The following is a 24,194-nucleotide window of genomic DNA, read 5'->3' on the forward strand; positions in this document are numbered from 1 at the left end:
CATTCAGAATATAACATCCATTTGCAGTTTTGTTCACAAACGTCTATGAGAAATATTAATATTCCATCTGATTTAGTATCAAATAATACTCAGTATAGTTTTTCAATACCGTATTCACACAGTCAGGTCAGGTTAGTTTTTGTCTAGTCACGTGTGAAGGCAATTAAACATGCTTGGGCTGCCCTCTAGTGGTAAAGTCGTATACATTTTTTATTTTTACATAGGGTTCAATTGGATATTTTAAAGTGAAAATAACATAATATAGACATGTTACTGCAATGTTTTTTTTATCTTGGGAATCTTCACATTGGAGTCCCGAGTTCATATAAAAATTTGGTTTAGATATGTTAAATGAGTTCTTAAGATATGAACTACTTCCTGTTTGGCGACTACGCCACAGGTATCTTTTGGGCTGTGATGGGCAAATGCTTCCGAAAATCAAAAATCCTAGTAACTTTTGTGAGGCTTGGGATCGTGTACATCAAGTTTCGTGAAGTTTGGACAAAATTTGTGACCTGTGAATATTTTTTAAAGTTTTTTGTTCAATCCAATATGGTGGAAGAACGACATGGATTTGTGACATCAGGTTTTCAAGCAACTTAGACCGGTATGAACGGTGTCTCTGTGTCAAACGGTCTTGTCACAGGAGCTGGCCAAAAATTTAGGTCGGAATAATAATAATAAGAAAACTTATGAAGAACAATAAGTGTGCTTTTGCAAGCACACTTAATAATTGAACAACCAAAGACAAAGAGAAAATCACTTCTGTAAGTTAGCCCAAAAAATAATATTTATATTTAATTGATACATGAAGTGTATAAATTTATACATTCCTTTATTTCTTATTTTTTCCCCACCCTTTTTTATTTTGCTGATTCAAAAATGATCCGATCCATGTCTCTAAAACCATAATGTGATCCGAAACGTCAGTTTTGTGATCCATCACACCCCTATCACGTATTGATTTTAGATATCAGTTTAAGTTGGAGAAAACAGCCGTATGTTTTGTGACAATTTGTATTCAGAAGTAGAGTAAAGTATTTTATTTAAGTATTGATCTTTTTATTATTTATTTTTTATTAATACATAAACTCAATGTATTCATTTATAATGTAACATTATAGTGACATTTGTGTCAGTAATCTTCAAACACAGGTGACTCCGCGTGGTGGGAGGGGGCCCCCAAACAAATTCTGCTTAGGGCCCCCCAAGATGCTCGGGCCGGCTGTGTTTTAGACTAGCCTTAAAACTGTGAAACTGGAGGAATGTGTAGTAGCGAAATCTTTATATTGTAATTGGATTATAATAATGAAAGCAGAATTTACATAATGTACAAAAGAAATTCCTAAGTTAAGCTAATGTCAGCAGTCTTCCAGTAAGCAGGGCGACAGCGGTCAAGGGGTGAAAAAAACTCCTTTGGGAAAACCAAAAACCTCTAACCTGATGTTCAGTAAAAACTCACGTCTGTTTTGTTTTTTGTAAGAAATCATTATTAGGTTGCATGTCGGCCTATGTGCTTATATCTTTATAGAGTAGGCCTATATGGTATGGGTGGTGGGGGCCTACATTTATATTTTTTCAGGGCCCCCCTGAATTTTCTAGTTCATACCTGTCAACATTAGCATTTGAAAATAAGGGAAATGTCTTGAACCCCAACTGCTGGGAAATCATTTAAAGGCAGTGTGTGTAGATTTTTGTGGTATCTAGTGGTAAGATTGCGATTTGCAACAAACAGCTCACTTCAAAACTCATATGGTAGCTTCCAGGACATGTCATCCAGGAAAACAGCGGTATGCTCTAGCTACGGCCTTGATAACACACTAGAAATAAAAACAATTCTTGAAAGTATATTTTTAGCAAGAAATGAGAGATAAACATAGTAATATGAACACTTAGAAATGAAAATAGTTGTAGACTTTTAACATTTTTGTTTTGTCTTTTTTTGGTATAAAATTTTCATAATTATAATTATATTGTTAAAATAAAGAATAATCTTGCAGTTGTAAGAGTTTCTTAAACATTCCCAGAAATACCCATTAACATAAAGTGATGCTAAATAAATGATACAAATGAAATGGCTTCAGTTCAAAACATATTTTTATGACCAAATCAGGCTGACTACATTAGGTTACAGTATTTTTTCAGTAGCATGTAGAAAGCAAGTGTAAAAACACATTCCATGTATGCAAATTTATTTTAAATGATTTAATAAATAGAAAAGTTACACAATCACTAACAAGTATACCTAACAAGCATGCAACTAATATTTAGTTTTGTAGTATAAAATCATGTAACACATCATTATTTGTAAGCTCTGTAGATTTGTTTCTTGTAATACCCCAAAAACATCCAAAATTAATCATTATTACTGCTTATGTAAATAATTCCACTGACAGCTCAGTGGCATACAATCTTTCCATTTGAGTTGTTTCTTCATATACAAAATATAATGTATGTTAAGCCCTGTGAATTTAATTGCACAGGTCTTTCTGACAGCATGTGGATACAGATATTAAAGGACTGGACTGAAGTATCATGCAGTCGGACATTGAAATGCACCTTCGGAAGTGGGAATCTGGAAAACATAGGAATAGAAAACAATCTGAAACAAAGATTCGAAAATGAAAGAGATCTAAAACAAAATGGGCCTTTAACCTGATTTATTTTGTAGGTAACTATTGGTTTATAGCCAATTTTGAAAGTGACTTTTTTGTCAACCTCATTAATCTGTTTGGAGCATGCCTATCTTCATAAATATAACCTATACGTTGTAAAAGTGAAGTTAAAAAAAATGTATGAATGAAGTTTACTTTGTCAAGGCAACAAAAACATATATAAAATATACAGGAGCTGGTCATATAATTAGAATATCATCAAAAAGTTGATTTATTTCACCAAGTCCATTCAAAAACTGAAACTTGTATATTACATGCACTCATTTCACACAGACCGATACATTTCAAATGTCTATTTCTTTTAATGTTAATGATTATAAATGACAACCAAGAAAAATCCCAAACTCAGCATCTCAGAAAATCAGAATATTCTGAAAGTGTTCAATATTGAAGACACCTGGTGTCAAACTCTAATCCGCTAATTAACTTAAAACACCTGCAAAGGCCTTTAAATGGTCTCTCAGTCTAGATCTGTAGGGTACACAATCATGGGGAAGACTGCTGACTTGACAGTTGTCTAAAAGACGACCATTGACACCTTGCACAAGGAGGGAAAGACACAAAAGAGGCTGGCTGTTCACAGAGCTCTGTGTCCATGCACATTAATAGAGAGACGAAGGGAAGGAAAAGATGTGGTAGAATAAAGTTTCCAAGCAATAGGGATAACCACACCCTGGAGAGGATTGTGAAACAAAACCCATACAAAGATGTGGGGTGGGGATTTCACAAAGAGTGGACTGCAGCTGGAGTCAGTGCTTCAAGAACCACTACAAACAGACGTATGCAAGACCTGGGTTTCAGCTGTCGCATTCTTTGTGTCAAGCCACTCTTGAAATACATAGAGCATCAGAAGTGTCTCGGACTGGACTGCTGCTGAGTGGTCCAAAGTTATGTTCTCTGAACATTTTGGAAATCAAGGTCCCAGAGTCTGGAGAAAGAGAGGAGAGGCACACAATCCAGGTTGCTTGAGGTCCAGTGTAAAGTTTCCACAGTAAGTAATGGTTTGGGGTGCCATGTCATCTGCTGGTGTTGGTCCACTGTGTTTTCTGAGGTCTAATGTCAACGCAGCTGTATACCAGGAAGTTTTAGAGCACTTCACGGTTCCTGTTGCTGATCAAATTTAAGGAGATGCAGATTTTATTTTCCAACAGGACTTACACAGTGCCAGAGCTACCAATACCTGGTTTAAGGACCATTGTATCCCTGTTCTTAATTGGCCAGCAAACTTGCCTGATCTTAACTCCATAGAAAATCTATGGGGTATTGTGAAGAGGAAGATGCGATATGCCAGACCCAACAATGCAGAAGAGCTGAAGGCCACTATCAGAGCAACCTGGGCTCTCATAACACCTGACCAGTGCCACAGACCGATCGACTCTATGCCATGGCACATTGCTGCCATGTATTTAGTGCTGTACATCCTCATACTTGTCATGTTCATACTTTTCAGTTGGCCAAATTTCTAAAAATCTTTTCTTTGTATTGGTCTTAAGTAATTGTCATGGGCTTGCCAGACCTTTTGTACTAGACTCAGGTCTGAGTGTATCTGGCAAGACCATGACAGTACTATGTTCTGTGTGGGCACATGTGGAGTCATATTGTATGTGTGGCTTCCACGTGTTCCCAGTGTCTTGTGGCTGTCATGGTCTTGCCTGACCTTGGTGTATGTTTCAGGTCTGATGTTAGAGGGCAAGGCCATGGCAGCATTGTGTTTTGTGTGGGGACACGTGTTTTCACATCATGTATTTGTGGCACGTGTTCCCAGTGTCTTGTCACTTTTACCCTACTCCCTTATGTACTTGTGTCTTACGTAATTGATTATGTTCACCAGTTCCCCATTGATGTGGTGTCTTTATTATGCCCTCTCGTTCTCTGTCGTGTGCTCGTTCGTTCATCTTAATTCAGTGTGTTTGTTGTCCCGTCTTCCGGAGCACCTGAATTATATCTCTGAGTCTGTTTTGTTATTTTTGTATCCAGTGTTTATTCCCCAGTTCTGTGTTCCATCACTACGGTTTATTTATCCTCTGTTTTACCCCCTCGTGGGTTTTTGTGTTTATTTAACAAATCCTCAGTTTTATGTTTTACATCATCGTTTACAGCGTTTGGGTTCTCTCTTATTCCTGTCGTGACAGTAATATTCTTATTTTTTAAGATACTGAATTTGGGATTTTTCTTCGTTGTCAGTCATAATCATCAAAACGAAAAGAAATAAACATTTGAAATGTATCAGTCTGCGTGTAATGAATGAATTCAATAAACAAGTTTCACCTTTTGAATGAAATTAGTGAAATAAATCAACTTTGATGATATTCTAATTGTATGACCAGCACCTATATGTGTGTTTCTTTTAAAATCCATTGCATACAGATGAGTGTAAACTCACAAGGAGTGGTTAAGAAACTGGCAGATACACAGGCATCTTTTTTATAACCACAAGTCTCCTGCTTGGTCACACAACTTCCACCAGGTGTGCCAGGAACACAGTGATAACATTTCAGGGCGAATCCTACAACACAATAAGCCAATCAGTGCAAGACATCATAAATCACACACAAAGAGATTAACTGAGTTTTGCAGTGACAACTTGAACAACTGGACTTTGTTCACACAATCAGAATACTTAACAGAACATAACCCATACAGCAAAAAAATATATATTTATACATTTTATACTTATACTTTATACATTTTGTATAAACATTTATATTTTGGAAAGAAATTTTTTTGCCGTATGGGTTGGAAAATTTGAAATGTATTTGTTGCCCCTGAAATACATTTTGAAATATATGTTAATATATAAAGGTTAAAACTACATATAATTTCAAAATATAGCTGCAAGCAGCAATACCGGGGTCAAGCCGAAAAGGGCACAGAAGGATGTAAAGTTGAGTTTGGATCAGGGTTGCCAGGTCCAACATGTTACAACAAATTAAATGAGTCAAAAGAGAACATCCCCATGTCTCTAGGATGTTCTGATGCAGAGAAAAAGCTCTTTCAAAAACGGTTGATAAGGTATTCTCATTGGTTGCTAGAGAGTAAATGGACATCCACCAGTGATTATAGTCCAAGCCATGAAATGAATAATCCATGATGACTTATGGTTTTAGATGTGTTGTTGCAGTAGTTTTAGACAAAAATAGCCATTTTCTATCTCAAAACCACTAGGTGGCGCTATGGCAAAATCGTGCATGCAACCTCAGGTCATGACTGCATTACATCTAGCTAGTTTCATGACTATACACTTTAGTTTAGCAATGAAATAGTTGTATGACCATAGGGCTTGCTTGATTTCAAAGGTTTTGTTCAATTATAAGGCCAACTAGTGGTGCAAGCATACATTTTTTTTCTGTAGCCTCAGACTCTGCTCATACATCAGCGTATCAAATCTGGTGAAAAAAATCTCTTTTCGTTGCTAAGTTATAACCATAAATGTGTAAAAAAACACACAATTGAAAGGTCATTTGTTTTTTTTGCAATTTTCAGACATTTCTGATGGAAATTTTAATACAATGCCAATAGAGTTTTTTGTTAAGAAGGTAATGCATTGTTCTTCCTATGGTATTTTCGAGTCGTTCTGAATAACATTCGCGAAGATATTCGTGCGTGTTTTTTAAGAGCTTTTTTGCTGTGCAGGCCTAACCGTAAGTCAAATTCTGGCATGTTTGGTATCGTTGGAATCGGCAACAATTCAGAACTCCAAAGAAACAAGTCCCGTGGAAATACGTCTTTCGGAGCCAAAGTTATAGGCGTGTAAAGCATAAGTCTGACCACTAGGTGGCGCTGTAATGTAACTCTGCATGCACCCTTAGTTCGTGACTGGCATCACAAGTACAAAGTATCGTGTCAATTGGCTTAAGTTTGGCGAAGATACAGCCTCAAATATGTTTTTTAACGCTTATGTAAAATTTGTTGACGCAGTTTACGGAAACGGATTGACGAATCGACACGAATTCCATAACTTTTTGCCTTGAGTGTCTGTAGATGCTACATATAGATTTTCTTGGCAATCGGGCAAAATCTCCAGGACGAGTTAGCAAAAGTAGGTTTTACGAATAATTCAAAATGGCAGAAAAATGTTCATGACGGAAAATGACGTCATAGGGTCCAATCGAATCGTCTTGAGCCAAGGAACCAGAGGAAGCAAGAATTTTGTTTCAAGGATCAGAAGTTATAAGCAAAAATGTAAGTGCAACTTTGGACTGTTGGTGGCCCTAGAGGGTTAGAGATAGAGACTCCAAATTTGCTGTGAATATTATTTGAACAGTCCTTTATCAGTGTGCCACATTTCATAACTTTCCTACGTAGGGTTCTATGGGCTGCCGTAGACCGCAATGGCGGAGGAAGAAGAATAATAATAAGTAAAAAGAAAACAGGGATACAATAAATTTTAATACTAATTAAAAATATATTTAATTAAGGTTTACTTACTACAAAATGTATTTAGCATATATTTCAAACATATTTTTTTGGCCTGAGAAATTAATTTTTCTGGCAATTATGGGAATAACTGTGCAAAGAAACATGAGTTATCATAAATTGAAGCAGAACAGATTGGTTTCATCTATTGAGACTCACCATCAGCCAACAGCAGTGCGAGAACCAATGACAGCAGCAGAACCTTCATCTTTACTGTGAGCAGAAACCACAATTATTAAATGACTAATGGATGATTGTCATCTGAATTATTAGACCTCACTGATTAATAGATGATTATAATTCCTGCACTCAATTTATTCAATTTGATTTATAATAACATAAAAACTAAAATTCAGAGATTATCCATATATCCATTATCTGATATATCAATAAAGCACTTATGTCTTATTAACGTAGAGCATTGTTAATCAATGAAGTATAAACATACCTTTAGTGTGTAGTGCTGAGCTGATACAAGTTCACAGGCAGCTGTGTCCGACCCTTATATAGGCTACTGTCATGTTACAGGAATACGTTCCAGTAAACCAATATCAAGATTCTGTACATTCCTGTTTGACAGCTGGTCAAGGACCATAAAACACATTGATAGCTTCAATGTTTGCTCCTGGCATGAGTCATTTTATTACCCAACTCTGTTGTTTTTCTGTCCTGCTACAAAGGTGTCTTTGTTTTCTTTTATCTATGCTTATCTATGCTGTTAAAACAAGATTGTTCAAAGTTTACAGATGGGCACATTTGATAAGTTTTAATATGTACATTAAATTAATGGAGAATATATATATGGTGAAGACGATCGGAACAGAAACACAACATGACACGGACTAACCGTGACAGCAGGGTCATACAAGCTACTACATTTCACTATTGTCTCTTATGTTTCTGTGCATATGATTCTTGTTATTTAATTGGCATATTTAACTATTTCACTTTATTATTACATTGATGTTGTACTTGGATGGATGTACTAGCTTCCATCACCAAACATATCCTTGAGTTTGCATGCACATATGGTATTAAAGCTCCTTCAGTTTTAATTTTAATGACTATGCCAAGTTAAAAAAAATAGATGTGAAAATATAATGAAACAGTACATTCCTTTATTTAATGCAGTCAAAGAAACATCTATGCCCACTTTACAAACTCCACAGGTGAAAGTACCTCAATTGACAATAATTAAATGTACATGCATGTTGTTGCAGAAGGGGCCATGTACACAGCTGAATAGTACAAAAAGCTTGAAATAATATAGAGCAGGGGTGGGCAACAGTTTTAGCCTGAGGGCCACGGTTACTTTGGCAAAGTAAGCGGAGGGCCACACTTGGGAAAATTGCAATAACCATTTTAGCACCTCTGTAGAACCATAGTGTTGCTAAAGCATGACTGTAGCACCACTTATGGTTCAACACAATATGGTTTAACACAGGTTCTACATAGGTAATGTTTAACACTAAAAATGGTTCCCCAATGGTTATGAGCCAATGTAGTATAGATGTTAATGGGCATATCAGATGATACTTAACACAGGCTGTGTCTGAATTCCCCCATTATATCCTCATTCCCTGTTTCCTATTACTTCACTGATAAAAACTAAATTAGTCACTTCGGAAGGACTGCTGGTGAATGTTATTGCAATACATCATGGCATTGAAACGTATATTCCCTCGATTAGTGCACTATGTAAGTCTTATAAAAATAAAAAATTTTATCCAGTTTAGAAAAAGTACCATTCATTCATAAATAAATCTCAAACGTCAGGTTTTTCTTCATGGATAAGGCTATTTATTATTTGACACAATTATTAATCAAGTACAAAACGAAGAATATTTACACATTTTTATATGAATCTATAAAGATTTTACTCATTGTCATCTCTTTGTTTTACATTAACAGAATTGGATTTAAAAGATGACAGGATTGCAGAGGTATGTCTTGCAGCATTTGGCCATCATGGCGGTATTGGCCTGATAAAGAAGACACTCTCTCATACTGCCACATCTCCGAAAGCCCATGTCTGAATGAACAGAAGAACAAGAAATACTATGAGATCCTACAAATCTATTCACAAATAGAGAGGTATTTGTGTATCTGTATACATAATATAATCAAAATTACACTGCAGCTGTTTGTTTGGGATACAACATGTAGTCTATATTTGTCTTACACATCCCATTTAGATGTCAGACTTCAACACCCAATTAATAATATGGTTTTGTGAAAGGCATTTCAAGTTCCTATGATGCTATTGTAAATGTTTTAGTTTTTTATTTTAAAAATATCACATGAGTAAGATGACTAATAAAAATGCTGGAAAGTGCCATTAAAGAACTTTAGTAGTTTCTCTCTTTTCAGATGACATTTTGTACAGTATCCTATTGTAAAACTAAAGGTAAAACTCACAAGGAGGGATTGTCATTCTTGTAGATATGCATGCATCTTTGCCAAAATCGCAGGTCTCTTGGGTTGCAGTGCATCGTGTTCCAGACTGGGGAACGCAGTGGTTGCATTTGAGAGCGAATCCTGCAAAACAGGTGCTTAGAGTTTTATCACCAAACAGGCAAATCATCAGGCTCCCATGGGCCCAAGAGTTCACAACATGAGTTTTTTTGTATCAATGCTAATGAAAGCTTAATATGTAAGGCATTAAATCTCACCCTGTGTCACCATGAAGGCAAGAACAAGAGCCAACAGTGAGATCTTCATCATTCTGATGGATGGAGCTGAAAATATGAACTAGACTAAATGATCTGGAATAATGCTGAAGGTGTATCAATGATTCAGGTAAATAAATCTTAATCTAGCTTAATCTACTCAAGACGATGTATGTAAATTTACCATTCATCCTGTATTATAATGTAAAAGCTTACCTATCAAGTTATGTACTGTAGTTTTGAGCTAAACCACAAACACCTTTGTACAGCAAGTCTTTTATATACTTGATGATGTTCCCTGTGAATCATTTCCAGTCATTCAGAAATTCCCCATGGATTAGGAAATGTTTGGATGTGTGTTAAAATGAGAAAGTTGAGATTCGATAACATTTCCCAACAGCAATGTTTGTTCTTGCCATCGGCTTTAGATAACAAGTGATTGTGCAAGATCCAGTTTATTCTCGTTATACAACAACAAACCACTGTGAACTTATTTTAACCTGATGTAAATTGATGTTAAAGAGACTTTTAAATCAAACTGAAATATTTAGTTTGAGTTGTCCCTCACCGAAAAGGTACGAGTCCAGCCCATTGTTTTAATTTAACATATAGATTGTTTCAACACAAGATGTTGGGTTGTTTTAACACATTGTTGGGTCAAACATAACTATTTTCTGGGTTAATTTAACACAACAACTAGGCTCTTTCTTTCTTTCTTTCTGGATCCCTTTTTGGCTGAAGGGGAAGGGGTAAGGGCCAGATAGCCCTTCAAACGAAGATTTTTCAGGACCACACTTCAGACGAAGGGGTGTGATAAATTTCCAATATGGCCCATAAATTTAAGTATTTTTGGACATTAAAAAGTATTTTAATAACAAATAATTACTAGTTTTATGTATACGGTTATGTTCTCAGAAAAAAGATTTGTAAAAATCGCCATGAAAAAAGTTTGCTAATGTTATTGACCTTGTGATAGTTCCACAACATATATTTTTTTAATAATTTCATTAAATATAAAATTTTATTGTATTATTTCATCTGAGCATCTATGACGTAGGAGCTAGCAACGACTTATGATGACGTGTAACGGTCTAGTAGTGGTGTCCCATTTCTTATGGGAATATTTTCAGCCCTACCCCTTAACACTCTGTTTCAAGGGGAAGGGGTAGGGGTAGGGGTAAGGGCAAGGGGGAGGGGTATAAAATAGAATTGGGATTGAGCCTTAGTGTAGTTGTAATGATATACACACAGATAGATTACAAGGAGTTCATTATTAGATGTAGCTGTATCGAGAAAGGGAGAACTTAGTCAATATCAGTAAGTGGAGGATATGATGAATAGAGAAATCAGGTACGAAGTGGCATAAAGAATGATGAGGAGGAGGAAGAGGAGGATAAAGGACACTAAAAGATCGGTAGTCTGGTGAGTATACTAAAATAAAACTAATTTAGTTTTGATACTTAAAATTTTTTTAACAAGATAATTCTCATTTGCCTTTTTTAGTATTTAGCATTAGTCAGCATGTAATTGTCAGTAGTACAACAAATGTTTATCAGAAAGGTCAATGAAAGAAATCTCATCAGATTGCAACATGACACATTACTCATCAATGAAACTTGAGGCTATTGAAGAACAATCTGGTATGTGTAGTTGCAACGGTAATAATGAAAGTAGTATTAACATAATGTACAAAAGAAAGTCCCAAATTAAGCTAATGTCAGCAGTCTCCCAGTAAGCAAGCCAACAGGGCAACAGTGGTCAAAGGGTGGAATAAACTCCTTTGGACAGTAAAAAAAAAAATTCCGGCTCCGGAAACATTTAAAAAGAACACAAAGAATGGCCTTCTCAGCTACTGTAGTTGCAACTCTTGCGTCATGAGAACAGGGTGTTCAACACATCAACATTTCTGTTTAAAAACATTGTGCAACGTTTTGTCGGAGCACACGTAGCCTACCCGATAAAAGTTGTTGACGCTTGAATTGATGTCGCTCTTTATACGTCATCTGGTATAATTGAAACGACTGGCTATGAGCTACGTACAGACACATTTGATAGACATTCGTAGCGCCCAATAAATGGCTTTGGGCATTTGCAGGCCATGCCTCAAAAAGGGGAAAATAAGCATATGGTTCCCAGCCCACGTCTCATTCTCTATGAGACTAGCCAGGCTAAGGGATCTATGTATGTATGTTTAATGTTATACAAAGAATTGCTCTGGGTTCACAATAGTCTGTCTATGTCTGATTTTTATTATGATATAAAGGTTATTTTTAGTGAAAAAAAGACTCATTATAAAAATGTATGAATAAAATTCACCAAGTGTGTGTGCTAGTTAAGACATCCACATGTCTACCAAATAATGCAGAAACTCTCAAAAGGTTTGAGGTTACCAAAAGCTAGATAGCTGCCAGCTTCAGGTTGAATCTTGCTAGAGTTTTTAGACTAGTAGCCGTTCTAAAAAGCATTGAGAGCTGCTGGTCCTAAAAGATGTGGTGCCCCCTTGTGAAGTATTACTGCTAATGATTCAAATTCAAGTAGCACGTGGCTCCTAGTTAAAGAAATAGTTTGCCCTCTTTGGAGTCTTCTGTTCCTGCAAATCCTGATAATCCTGACAATTTTTGACCATATATTCTGGGAATTGTTTCACGTTAATGTTCATGTGAATCATCATAATATACAGTAGCCTATAAGGAGGATCAGACACAGTTGTCTGTCACCACAGTAAAGGTAAGTAAATGTTGACTAAGGCTGTCTTATGTATTACACAGAATAGAATCATCAAATACAGAATATGAATATTAACAATTCCCAGAATATATGGTCAAAAATTGTCAGGATTATCAGGATTTGCAGGAATAGAAGACTCCAAAGACAGGGTGAACACAACACTTTATGTATAAACGGGGGTCTCCAACCTTTTTTCATTGGAGAGCTACTTTCTAAAAAATAAAAGTGGTCGAGAGCTACTTGTGTCACGTAATACCTAAATTAGTGAGTTAATAAACACTTGTCTATTAAGTCACTGGGATTTGAACTCTTTCACCGCCAGCATTTTTTTTAAAAGTTGCCAGCCAGTGCAAGCATATTTTTTTTATTTTTTACAACATTTTAATACCTTCCAGAAAATGCTTTTCTTTAATAAACATACGATACATCAAATGAAAGAACAGATCCTAAACAACAAAAACTTTCATGTTGTCTTTATTTATACTTTTTTATCACCTCTTAGATATGGGTAGGGTTCTTCCAAAAATACCACATTTTGAATAAAAAATTCAATTATTAAAGATCAGATTTAGAAAGATGATCCAAACATAGAGTATTTACTGCTTTTGGATTCATAATTGGGATGTGCATGTATGTCACGTATGGCTCTCTGGTATCTCTTGACATTTGATGTTTAAATATGAGATGAGAACCCATTGAACTTGTGACGACGACTTTATTTTCGTTTTATCAAAAATGAATCCAAAAATCACGGCATCCTTTTTAACCATAGTGCCTCGACTCGAGGTGTGTTCGGCGATGCGCGGGTCGTCCGGTTGCCGCGGCGCGGGCTTCAGCGTTGTGCGGATCGTCCGGTTGCCGCGGCGCGGGTTTCGCAGCGTTGCGCGGATCGTTCGGTTGCCGCGCCGCGGCCTTCACAGCGTTGCACGGATCAGCCGTTCGGCGGCGCAGGCTTCACAGCGTTGAGCGGATCGTCCGGTTGTCGCGGCGCAGGCTTCACAGCATTCGGCGCGGGCTTCATAACGTTGCGCGGATCGGCCGGTTGCAGCGGCGCGGGTGCGTGGACTTATCTGTTTGTTTTTTAATCATACATGTTAAATTACTGATGTCATATTATACGCCGGTCTACACAGCTCAACGTGACGTCAAACACGCACCCAGTCTTTACTAACACAGGCGCTTGTAACACTAACCAGACATCCAAATTCGCCATAACCACAGAAAATAAATAAATAAATAAACCCACGAGCGAGCTACCTGCAATTAAGACACGAGCTACCAGTAGCTCGCGAGCGACGTGTTGGAGACCCCTGACATATAGAAACAATTTTATGAATATCCATAAATCTATACAACATATTACATGTAACACCAGAGACGTCTCTCAAACATTGCATTTTAAAGCAGTCAACAAAGGGATATGCATTGCCATGAGACACGTACACACACACACATTCACACACACGCACGCAGACTTTGAACCTACGGTACTGTGGAGGCAAGCGCTGTCGTCTCTCCCTCCCCTCCTGTCAGTACAGCGGCAGGCGGCGTTTCTCAGACAGAAGCTCCTCATTAATAAAGTGTCCACTCGGAATTAAACTTGTGAGTGAGGTCCTTTTCAGAAGCAAGCTGAATCACCGCAGTGAACAAGTCCATATCTTCTGAATGTAGTAGTATGTTAGGCCCGGGGTCGGGCTCCACGGTAGAGTTCTTCACGGGTCCACTTAGATCCGAAAACCCGAGGTCCGACCCGAGACCCGATCGGGTTCGGGTCTAAAAGTTTCACATGTGCCTCGGACACGGGTCGTGTACAACAATAGCGGCATCGGGTCTCGGGTAATTTAAAAATGAATGTGTTTTTTCTGAACGGACCCGAGAAGACCCGAACTCTCTCGCCTGTGTGCGTCAATGTCCTTTTCAAACCTCTCATCTGTTTGCCAAGAGCGCCTGCGACATTGTGTGGTTGTCGGAAGGTTCATTTTCGTTGAGACAAACATGTCAGTCAATTATAAATGTACATTTTAGCGGTTAAGTTACGTTGGTGTCGTCGTCAGATAACAAAGTAAAACCAATGGAGCAGCTCGCCAAATTGGTTGCAAGGCCACCGGCGTTTCTTTCTGTCTGACTGCTGCGCGTCTTTTGGAGACTGTTGTTGGGCTTTTAACCATTTGCGGATAATATCCATCTTAAAGCAGTATAGCTAAGCGAAAACTCATCCAGTTTAAAAAAAGTGCGGTAACTGTTGAGCGGCTACACTGACGTAGGCTACGTCACGTACGTGTCGTACGTAGCCTCGTGATAGGCTGTTGCAGTGTAGCTAGATTCCCATCAATCAAACAAAATCACACCATTGTTTTTTATATTTTTAATGTTTTAATTATAAAGAATACAACATTAATGCAACACAAAATTAGCAGCATTAATAATTTAAAATGACAGTATTTTTTTAAATACTGGGGGGGGCACAAGCGTCCTTGAGGGCGGGCCCGGCCCCCTAAGGCCCGCCCATAGCGACGGGTGTGGAGGGGCGTGACCCGCGACAGGGGCGGCCCGCTTCTCCGACCTGTGACACAGTGACAATAAACTAGACAGAAAAAAACGGGACTTGACATAAGCTTTAACAATAATAGTTTGACATCAGAAAGAAGGACAATAAATACCACAAAACACATGGGATTGTGACGATGCAGACACTAGACTAGAAAAGCATGAATAAGGGAGACAGGATTGTAATTTGTGAGTTACCTTCCGGTCTGTGCTTGTTTTTCTGTCTGGCTAGTGACTAAACTGACCTCTGGAAGAAATACTTTATGGAAAATAAAAAAATTTTGGTTTCCAAAAGACAAGGGGAGACAGTGAGCATGGATCAACACTGATGAGAGATTTGGCAGACAGCTAAAGGATCTTTAGTTAACTAATTATACACAGCAATGCTAGCTCAATGTTGTAGTTCATACATTTGAGCTATGAATTGAACTATGAAGTAATTTATCGGTAATCTTTTTTTTGCTTGTTATCAGAAATAATCTACTCTAGAGTGACTCTGTTGTTATTGATTCTATGTGGAAGTCTACCAAAAGTTAAAGGTGCATTGTGTAACTTTTAGGGGGACCTCCTGACAGAAATGCAATATAATATACATAACTATCAGTGATGCGCGGGTTGATTCAAAATGAGCAAGTGCCTGCGGTCGCCCGCGTTTCCGAGTCATCCACAAATATTTTTAATGATATTCGGGTCGCGGTTGGTCGAATAATTTTAAATAAATATACCAATAAACTATTTCAAACAATTACTGCTTTTAAAAATATGGGCCAGAAAGCGGTGGGGTGCAATATTTTTTTTTTCCGGGTTAATTGAAAATATAGATCGGGTGCGGGTTGTTTATGTCAGGAATGGGGAGGACAGAACCCAAGTGCAGACAGCTCTCAACTCAAAAGACTTTTATTAATAAACAAAAACTCCCTCGAGGGTGTAAACAAGACAAGAATTAAATAAAAGACACGGCAAAAACAAGACAAGACTCCTGACGGTGTCACACAAATACATACAATGATAACACAAAGACAAGAGACACAATGGCATTTAAATAGGGAACCTAATTATGGGTCAATAACAAACAGGTGAGGAAACTAATCATACATAATTAGGAAACAGGAGGGCAAGGTTAAGACTAAAGACAGGAGAGCACGTGCCACACATAAAACATAGGTCACGTGACTCTCCAGACAAACACAGAACACTTATGAGGGTGTCAGGATCCTGGTACTAGAAACAAGACTAAACACATATAATGACATTCAGGATCCTGACAGTTTATACATTGACCTGCGCATCACTGATAACCATATTATCAGTGGTGTATAAAGACCTTAGATAATGAACTATATTGTTTTTATTATCTTAGAATGAGCCTTTTTATCTGCATACACTTACTGTCACAGTGGTGTTTTGAGTTTATGGTTTAGGTCTTTATTATGGAGTTGTGTTTCATGTTCATGTCTTTTATTTTAAAAGTGTTCATTGTGATGGTTGTTTCCTGTTTCCCTTTCCTTGATGTGTCATGTTCTGATTGGTTACTCTGTCCCTATAAAAGCCCTCTTAGGTTGTGTTGCATTGTCTTTGTCAAGCTTTGATTAATGTAACATGTATTTGCTTTAGGTTCCTGTTGCCATGCCATGCCATGTAGGGTGGCCATTCGTGTCAGCTCCGCCGGACACGTCACGAACATGTTTTCGGGTTAGTTCTCCGGAAGTCGCGTTGCTCGACCGCAAACATCATCGAGGTTCTCACATTTCAGTTAAAATACATTAGCAAATTAAGATTTATTTAGTTTAAGACATACAATCATTGTAGTTTCATCCTTACCTTGAAATGTAATGGTTTCTTTTCTGAAATTAAATCTGAAATATTAAACCTTGATGACGTATGCGGTCGACCAACGCGACTTCCAGAGAACGAACCCGAAAACATGTTTGGGACGTGTCTGGCGGAACTGGCACGAATGGCCACCCTAATGCTATGTTTATGTTTGTTCTTGTTACATTGTTTTCTTTAATAAACTACTAGGGCCGGGACTCGATTAAAAAAATTAATCTAATTAATTAGAGGCTTTGTAATTAATTAATCTAAATTAATCGCATTTTAATCGCATATAAATATTTGACCTGAGAACATTAAGAAGTACTTTTTTACATGGATTTTACCATGAATAATGACTGAATACATAAGCTTAAGCAACAAAATATTGTTTATTGAGCCCTATTCGGACAGGATTAGTTTTACAGGGGTAGATGGCGTAATGTAATTTTACCACAGGACGTCGGTAATATTAATGGTCAATTCGGACGGGATTAGAAATCTCTGTAAAACATTTAGAAGTGGGAGGGGTAACTCGTTGGCGCAGCGCGTCACCTCTCGTCTTCACGTGCACGTTACCTTGCTTCCAGATATCAGATGTGCAAACAACATGACACAGACAAGGAAAACGCGAAACACTGTGTTTAATTTGGGGAGAACGTCAGTTTCATAAACAGTTCCATGCCTCTGAGAAGTAAATTTGACTTTTTTTTTAAAGTTTGTGTCGTGTTTTATTCAGAAACTGACTTGTAACCGACTTGTTTCTCCGTCTAGAACGCAAGTAAATGCTTCTTTAAGCGCTTTTATATTTAAAAGAAACCCGCAAATTAAAAGGAAATGACGCGATTTACGTGTATATTTCCAGCTGGTCTATTCGCACTGGATTTGTATTACCTGAGGTAATTTCTCCGGACCTTTTTACAGAAGGTAAAAGACGCCGTAATCTTTACTGACATTGTCCGTAATGATTACTGACATGGAGCATTCGGACTGGACTAAAATCACAGAGAAGCTCTGGTAAAAACTTGCTTTATCCCACATCCCTATGTAAAACTAATCCCGTCCGAATAAGTCGTTGTGCCCGGAGTCGGGCTAATGTCCACGCTAGCTGCTGTATGTTTTGCATTGAGATGCTCGATGTGCTGCGGTGATATGTGAATTCCTTGTTGCATAGCTTACACACAACCATGCTTTTATCGACGCTTACATCCGTTCGTTTTTTATAAAAAAAATTCCCATCCACGGGCCAACCAAAGCGATCTCATCAGCCTCTTGGTTCATGTTCACTGTGGTTTGTTGTGAAGTCATGAATGCTAGTTGGTGCTCCAGTATAATCGGTCCGCCGAAACTCATGAGAAATGTTCCGCGGTGCAAAAATAAGTGCGATTAAAATGCGTTAAAAATGTTTAACGCGTTATTTTTGTGTAATTAATTAATCTTAATTAACGCGTTAAAGTCCCGGCCCTATAAACTACACTTGGGTCCACACTTTGCCTCAGTGAGTTCTCGTGACACTTACATGGAAGTCGCCGTCAGGTTTCTGCAGTAGCTTTACAAAATCCATGCGCTGTTGTCAGAGAAATATCCGTATTAAAAAATGTAAAAACAAAAATAACTAGCTTCCGGTAAAGAAATCTCTTACTTCTGGAGCATCGTATTTTAAAATCCTTATGGTATCGCGCTGGGAAACAGGAATGAACATTGTGCTTTGCAAGTTACCAATTGCGTGTTGGTAAACGGCGTGGCTACAGTTTGCTTTACCTATTGCAAAACGCTAGCATGCGTGCGTGTGTGTGCACGACCTGTGTGAGCATTAGAGCCCACCCAGGGGTGCAAACTCATCAGGGGTGAAAAAGTGACAAAGACACAAGCATTATATATATTGTTCCTTTTTAGTTCATAATGCATTTACTAATGTGAACAAATAAAAAAACTTTTTTAAAGTGTATTTCATATTATTCAGTACACATAAACAAATAATTCAGGGTTTGTTCTGTTCACAGTCATAGCTCTAATACAGTATGAATCCTAAACGAGCAACTCCAATCAAACTTGGGTACAATTCGACGTACAAATCTTATTAAAGGCTCTCAAACAGAAACAGTGCACGCATATAGCACTGTTCTTTGTGTTTCAACGGCTCAAAATCACTTAATTTAAAACCGCGGTGCGTAAATACGTGTATAAAATTTTACATTTTTGTGACCACGCGCACAGCAACATGATGTGGATGCGTAAAATTGCATGAGAAAATACTATGAGTTAAGATTGTGCGCTCAATCTGCACAGACTGCTTAAACTTCGGCAGCAAATAAGGTGACTAACGTTATAAATTGTAAAACATAACAATAGCTGGACATGATTTTCAGAATTTAATTTCTGCGACCCTGTGTCACAGACCCCCCCTCACCCCTCATTTTCAGAAACTCATCGAATGTAGACGAATCACAAGAATTACCTATTTTGGATCAAAAACTGCAAATTTCGCCGAAAGGTGACAAGTTTGCACCCCTGCCACCACTTTACATCTTTGTTCTGCATCTGTCGCTGTTTTTTTGACAAATTCTATAAAAAAATGCATGCTTTCTGTGGCAGTCATACATTTGTGTGTTTGTGATTGAGCATGTCTTTTCTATATGTCTTGAGCATTTGTGCTCTAGAACCAGGCTTTATTTTCTGTTTTAAATTTTCAGATTTATTCTGTATACATTGATTATTTTGGCAAATAATAATAAAAAGGATTTTTTTGCATTTCCCACTCATTTTCAATTGGTGTCATTTTGACCCCCAAGGACCTTTTTTGTAAAACAAATTACACATCTTCAGAACAACCAAATCAAGCCGTTTTTTATATGAATATTGACAGATGATGTAGAAAAGTCACAAAATCTTATTCCACTGAGATGAAGGAAAACATTTGTTTAACTAAAGAAAAGTGGCTTGGGATAATTTTGACCCCAAGGGACTTATAAGAGTTAAAAAATAATTTTGCAGATGTAAGAGTTTCTGAAACACTCACTCTCTGATCAGAAATACCCATCTTACATAACATTGCTCTGTAACGTATGAAGTGGTGCTAAATAAATGATACAAATGAAATGGCTTTAAACATATTTTTATGACTGAATCAGGCAGATTACATTAGTTTACAGTATTTTCTTTCAAAATGATGTAAAAAATGGTATAGAAACAAAACATTTCATGAAAGCAATTGTGTTTCAAATGATTCATTGAATAGAAAACTGCCCAAAGTTACACAATCACACCCAAATACTAACAAACATACACCTAATATTTAGTTATGTAGTATAAAATCAAGTAATGCATTATAATTTTCATTCTGTAAAGAATTCCATTAATGGCTCTCTGGAGTCGTTTCTTGTATAATCCCCAAAACGAACAAATGTACTTAATGTGTCAGTTGTAACATCTGAATTAATCATTATTATTACTTATGTAAATAATTTCACTGACAGTGCAGTGGCATAAAAATCTTTCCATTTGAGTTTGTTCTTCATATAATGTGAACTTAATTGCACAGGTCTGTCTGACAGCATCTGGCTGTTATATAAGGGTTGGCCTGAAGAATCAAGCAGTCGGACATAGAAATGCACCTTCGGAAAGAGGAAACTAGAGGAGAAAAGAAATGGAAAACAATCTGAAACAAAGATTTGAAAATAAAAGGAATCTAAAACAAAATGGGCCTTTAATTGAATTTATTTGTAGCTAACTATTGGTTTACAGACAATTTTCAAAGTGACTTTTATCAGCCGCATTATTCTATTTTGTTGATAAAGTGAACTTTATTCATACATACTCGGTTACATTCTTTTTAACTTAACATATAGGCTATATTCATGAAGATGTGTAGATGAGTGTACAGTAAACTCACAAGGAGTTACTAAGAATCTGGCATATACACAGGTATCTTTATTATAACCACAAGTCTCCTGCGTGGTCACACAACTTCCACCGGGTGTGCCAGGAACACATTTATTACATTTCAAGGCAAATCCTACAACACAATAAGACAATCAGTGCAAGACATCATAAATCACATGCCTTCAACACTATAGCTGTTGCATTTTTATTTTATCACAGAGTCCTGGCCCGAGAGATTAACTGAGCTTTGCTGTGACAACATGAAAAATTGGGACATTATTCACATAATCAAAATCTTTGATAGGGAACATAATAACTGTTGTGCAAAGAATGTGTAGAATTGAAACAGCATAGATTGGTTTCATCTACATAGTATTTTAAGACTCACCATCAGCCAACAGCAGTGCAAGAACCAATGACAGCAGCAGAACCTTCATCTTTCCGTTGAATTAATGTAAGCAGAAACCACATTGGCTATGTTTACACAAGCAAAATTTTGTCAATCTGACTAAATTTAATTTGATTGCAGGTTACGGCAATACAGTTTACATGTACCCTAAACATTGCAATCAAAATAAAATCTTCATTTTCATGCACATTCTTTATAATCCGAACCAAGCACACAGCCAGGATTGCCAGACTCGCGTATTAAATCCAGCCCAATGGACATTCAAAACTAGCCCAAAAGCCCCCACTGTCATGATTCCTGGATGATCGGTCAGTTGTGTGTGTTTGTTTATTTACTTGTTGGTGACGGCTCCTCATGTGTGCACTAGCCCCGCCCGCTCGTTTTGGTAATTGTTCACCTGTGGTGTCTCGTTAGTGTTTACCTTTAAATAGCACGCCGTCCTGTCTCTTGTCGCACGCTCATTGTTTCGGTTGGTCACAGTCCTGCTGCCTTGTCTTGTCCTGTTGGATGTTCTGTGTTTCTCTCTCTCTTCTCCCATCTCAGGTTCGATCCTCGGCATCCGGAAGCTTGTCTACGCCCGGAGTTCACACGCCTGTGGATGTACATGAACTTGACCTCGAATTAACTCTGCCTGGCTTCCCATTACAACTGGTTCGCTTCGTCTTTAGGCGGTACACCAGCCTCTTCCGGGTTCCAGCGGTTTCCTTCAGTTGTGTGTGTATCATACTGTCTATCATCTATCGTGTGTGGATTTCCCCCTGGTCCAAGACCAGAGTGGATTATCAGTCTACCGGTTCCGGTTCACTTACACCTTCAGTCGCGTGTGTATCATACCCTCTGTCGCGTGAAGTGAACCCCCCTGGTCTCCATCCAGTGTGGGTTCGACGGTGGTCATCGCGTGTGGTTCTCCTGGGAACTGTGATTTTTGCTTTGTTTCATCCTCTTTCTCTCTTCTCAATAAATTTGTGAACTTGCATTTGACTCTGAGACTTTTTGTGACACCCAATGACTATTCACAGCCTAAATAACTAATCAACAAAATCCTTTCATCTTAAACTCGCTGAAACAGGTTAAAAGTAGCACAAATCTGAACTCGGCCAAAAAGCAGAGGACATGGCAATGCCACGCTGCGCGCAGCATCTCTCGTCGAGTTCACACTTTATCTATGAATAAATGTACAAAGTCAAAGATAAGTTTGAGAAAGTTGTTCTTAAAAAGCTTTCAGATATACAATGAAAACACACTTTCGAAAGGCACAACGCTATTTTATTGCTTTATAAAGTGTTGCAGAATGTACAGCACATGACCCCATTACCTTAATAATGTGTGGTGCAATTGCCTTGCTATTGCGTGTTTCTGTGACGAGAATTACGTGATACGTAAATAATAGGTAAATAAAAAACAAGAACTTGTGCATGTGCACAAGGTATCCCACGATTAATGCGTTTACATGCATACTTTTCTCCTCATGATCGGAGCGGAGAGCAGACTACACCACCCCTTTCAATGCAATTGAAATTTGCATTAATTCATCTCAATCGAATTTCTACATGAAGGTTTTTCAATCTGATTGAGCCACCAATACAATTATAAACAGATTATTTGGTTGAATGTAAACGTACCTAATGTTTAAATGCTGATGGATGATTGTCATATGAATCGATAGATTATTATAATTCCTGCACTGAATTTTTTCAATTTGATTTATAATAATTGTGAGCTCAGTGCCATTTAGGCTGTCTGTATACACTTTGAAAAGGAAAAGAAGTTCTGAAATAAACTTTACAAAATTCAACTATTGTCGATATATCCATTATCTGATTAAATAAAGCATCTATGTCTTATTACTGTAGAGCATTGTTAATTAATGGAGTACAAACATACCTTTAGTGTGTAGTGCTGAGCTGATACAAGTTCACAGGCAGCTTTGTCTGGCCCTTATATAGGCTACTGTCATGTTACAGTAATTCATTCCAGTAAACCAGTATCATGATTTTGGACATTCCTTGTTAAAAGCTGGCCAAGAACCATAAAACATTAATAGCTTCATTGTTTGCTCCTGGCATGAGTCATTTTATAAGGCAACTGGTTTTTCTGTGCTTCTACAAAGGCATCTTTGTTTTCTCCTATTTACTTTAAATTTTATTTATATAGCACTTTTCACAATTGTTTAATTGTTTCAAAGTAGCTATCCATTAATAAAAGTGGGAGAATACACAAAAAAATTAGTGGACAACATAAGAAGCAGAGTACAGCGGCTAAAATAAAACCGTACTATCGAGGGTAGTAATAATGTAACGTATAGAAGAGAGGTCTAAGTGTCGGCCGACTCCCTAGGGGTAAAAAAAAACAGTAAAAAACCCTTGAGAGAGAGCCAGACATAGCATATATATATATGAATAAGTAGATTAAACGGGGGCGGCCGGTGGTCATTGGTGAGATATCAGCTGGGCATCACATTGCCGGAAGGCCAGTAGAACAGTGGTGTGATGACCTTCACGGCAGCCGGAACTGGGTCTGTAAATCTCAGAGTCCTCGTGTTCAAGGGTAAGAGAAACAAAATCCTATTAGCATAGGGGCTATTCGCATGTAATGCAAGCGCCATACAGTATTGTGGTTTAATATCTGCTCTGTTCCAGAAAGGCTAACTATGGCGGCATAAGTATATTACCCAGACAAGTTATGTGAATGCTTTGTTCCAGACTAGCTAACTATTGCGGGATAAGTACATTTACAAGAGGATTTATGTGAATGCTTTGTTAAAGAGATATGTCTTTAGTTTAGACTTAAAGTGATCTACTATATCTGATTCTCAACATTGTTTGGTAAAACATTCCAAAGCTTAGGGGCAAAGTAGGAACAGGATCTACTACCTTTAGACACTTTTCATATTCTAGGGATAATTAAGTGACCAGAATTTTGCAACCGCAGTGTACGTGATGGATTATATTCTGATAGTAGTTCTCGAAGATATGAAGGTGCTAGGCCATTTAAGGCTTTGCAGGTGATTAGCAATAGAGACTCTGCCTCTACTGTGGTGGTGAGAAGCACATAATT

At 37.6% G+C, this 24,194-nt stretch overlaps 2 protein-coding genes across 2 annotated transcripts; both read right to left on the bottom strand.

The window, feature by feature from the left end:
- Window positions 1-2,079: 2,079 nt before the first annotated feature.
- On the bottom strand, window positions 2,080-7,644 carry LOC141368751 (CD59 glycoprotein-like). Its single transcript, XM_073872854.1, has 4 exons — window positions 7,540-7,644; window positions 7,251-7,304; window positions 5,059-5,181; window positions 2,080-2,575 (listed from the first exon to the last, which is right to left on the bottom strand). Exons 2-4 carry the CDS (start codon window positions 7,297-7,299, stop codon window positions 2,472-2,474), a joined length of 276 nt encoding a protein of 91 aa, XP_073728955.1. The 5' UTR covers window positions 7,300-7,304; window positions 7,540-7,644; the 3' UTR covers window positions 2,080-2,471.
- Window positions 7,645-19,631: 11,987 nt separating this feature from the next.
- Window positions 19,632-23,357, bottom strand: LOC129441761 (CD59 glycoprotein). The gene is made up of 3 exons (XM_073872857.1): window positions 21,117-23,357; window positions 20,739-20,861; window positions 19,632-20,476 (listed from the first exon to the last, which is right to left on the bottom strand). The coding sequence occupies exons 1-3, from the start codon at window positions 21,163-21,165 to the stop codon at window positions 20,376-20,378; spliced, it is 273 nt and encodes a 90-aa protein (XP_073728958.1). The 5' UTR covers window positions 21,166-23,357; the 3' UTR covers window positions 19,632-20,375.
- Window positions 23,358-24,194: the final 837 nt, after the last annotated feature.

Source organism: Misgurnus anguillicaudatus, chromosome 2 (assembly GCF_027580225.2).
Source record: "Misgurnus anguillicaudatus chromosome 2, ASM2758022v2, whole genome shotgun sequence".
Taxonomy (NCBI): Eukaryota; Metazoa; Chordata; class Actinopteri; order Cypriniformes; family Cobitidae; genus Misgurnus; species Misgurnus anguillicaudatus.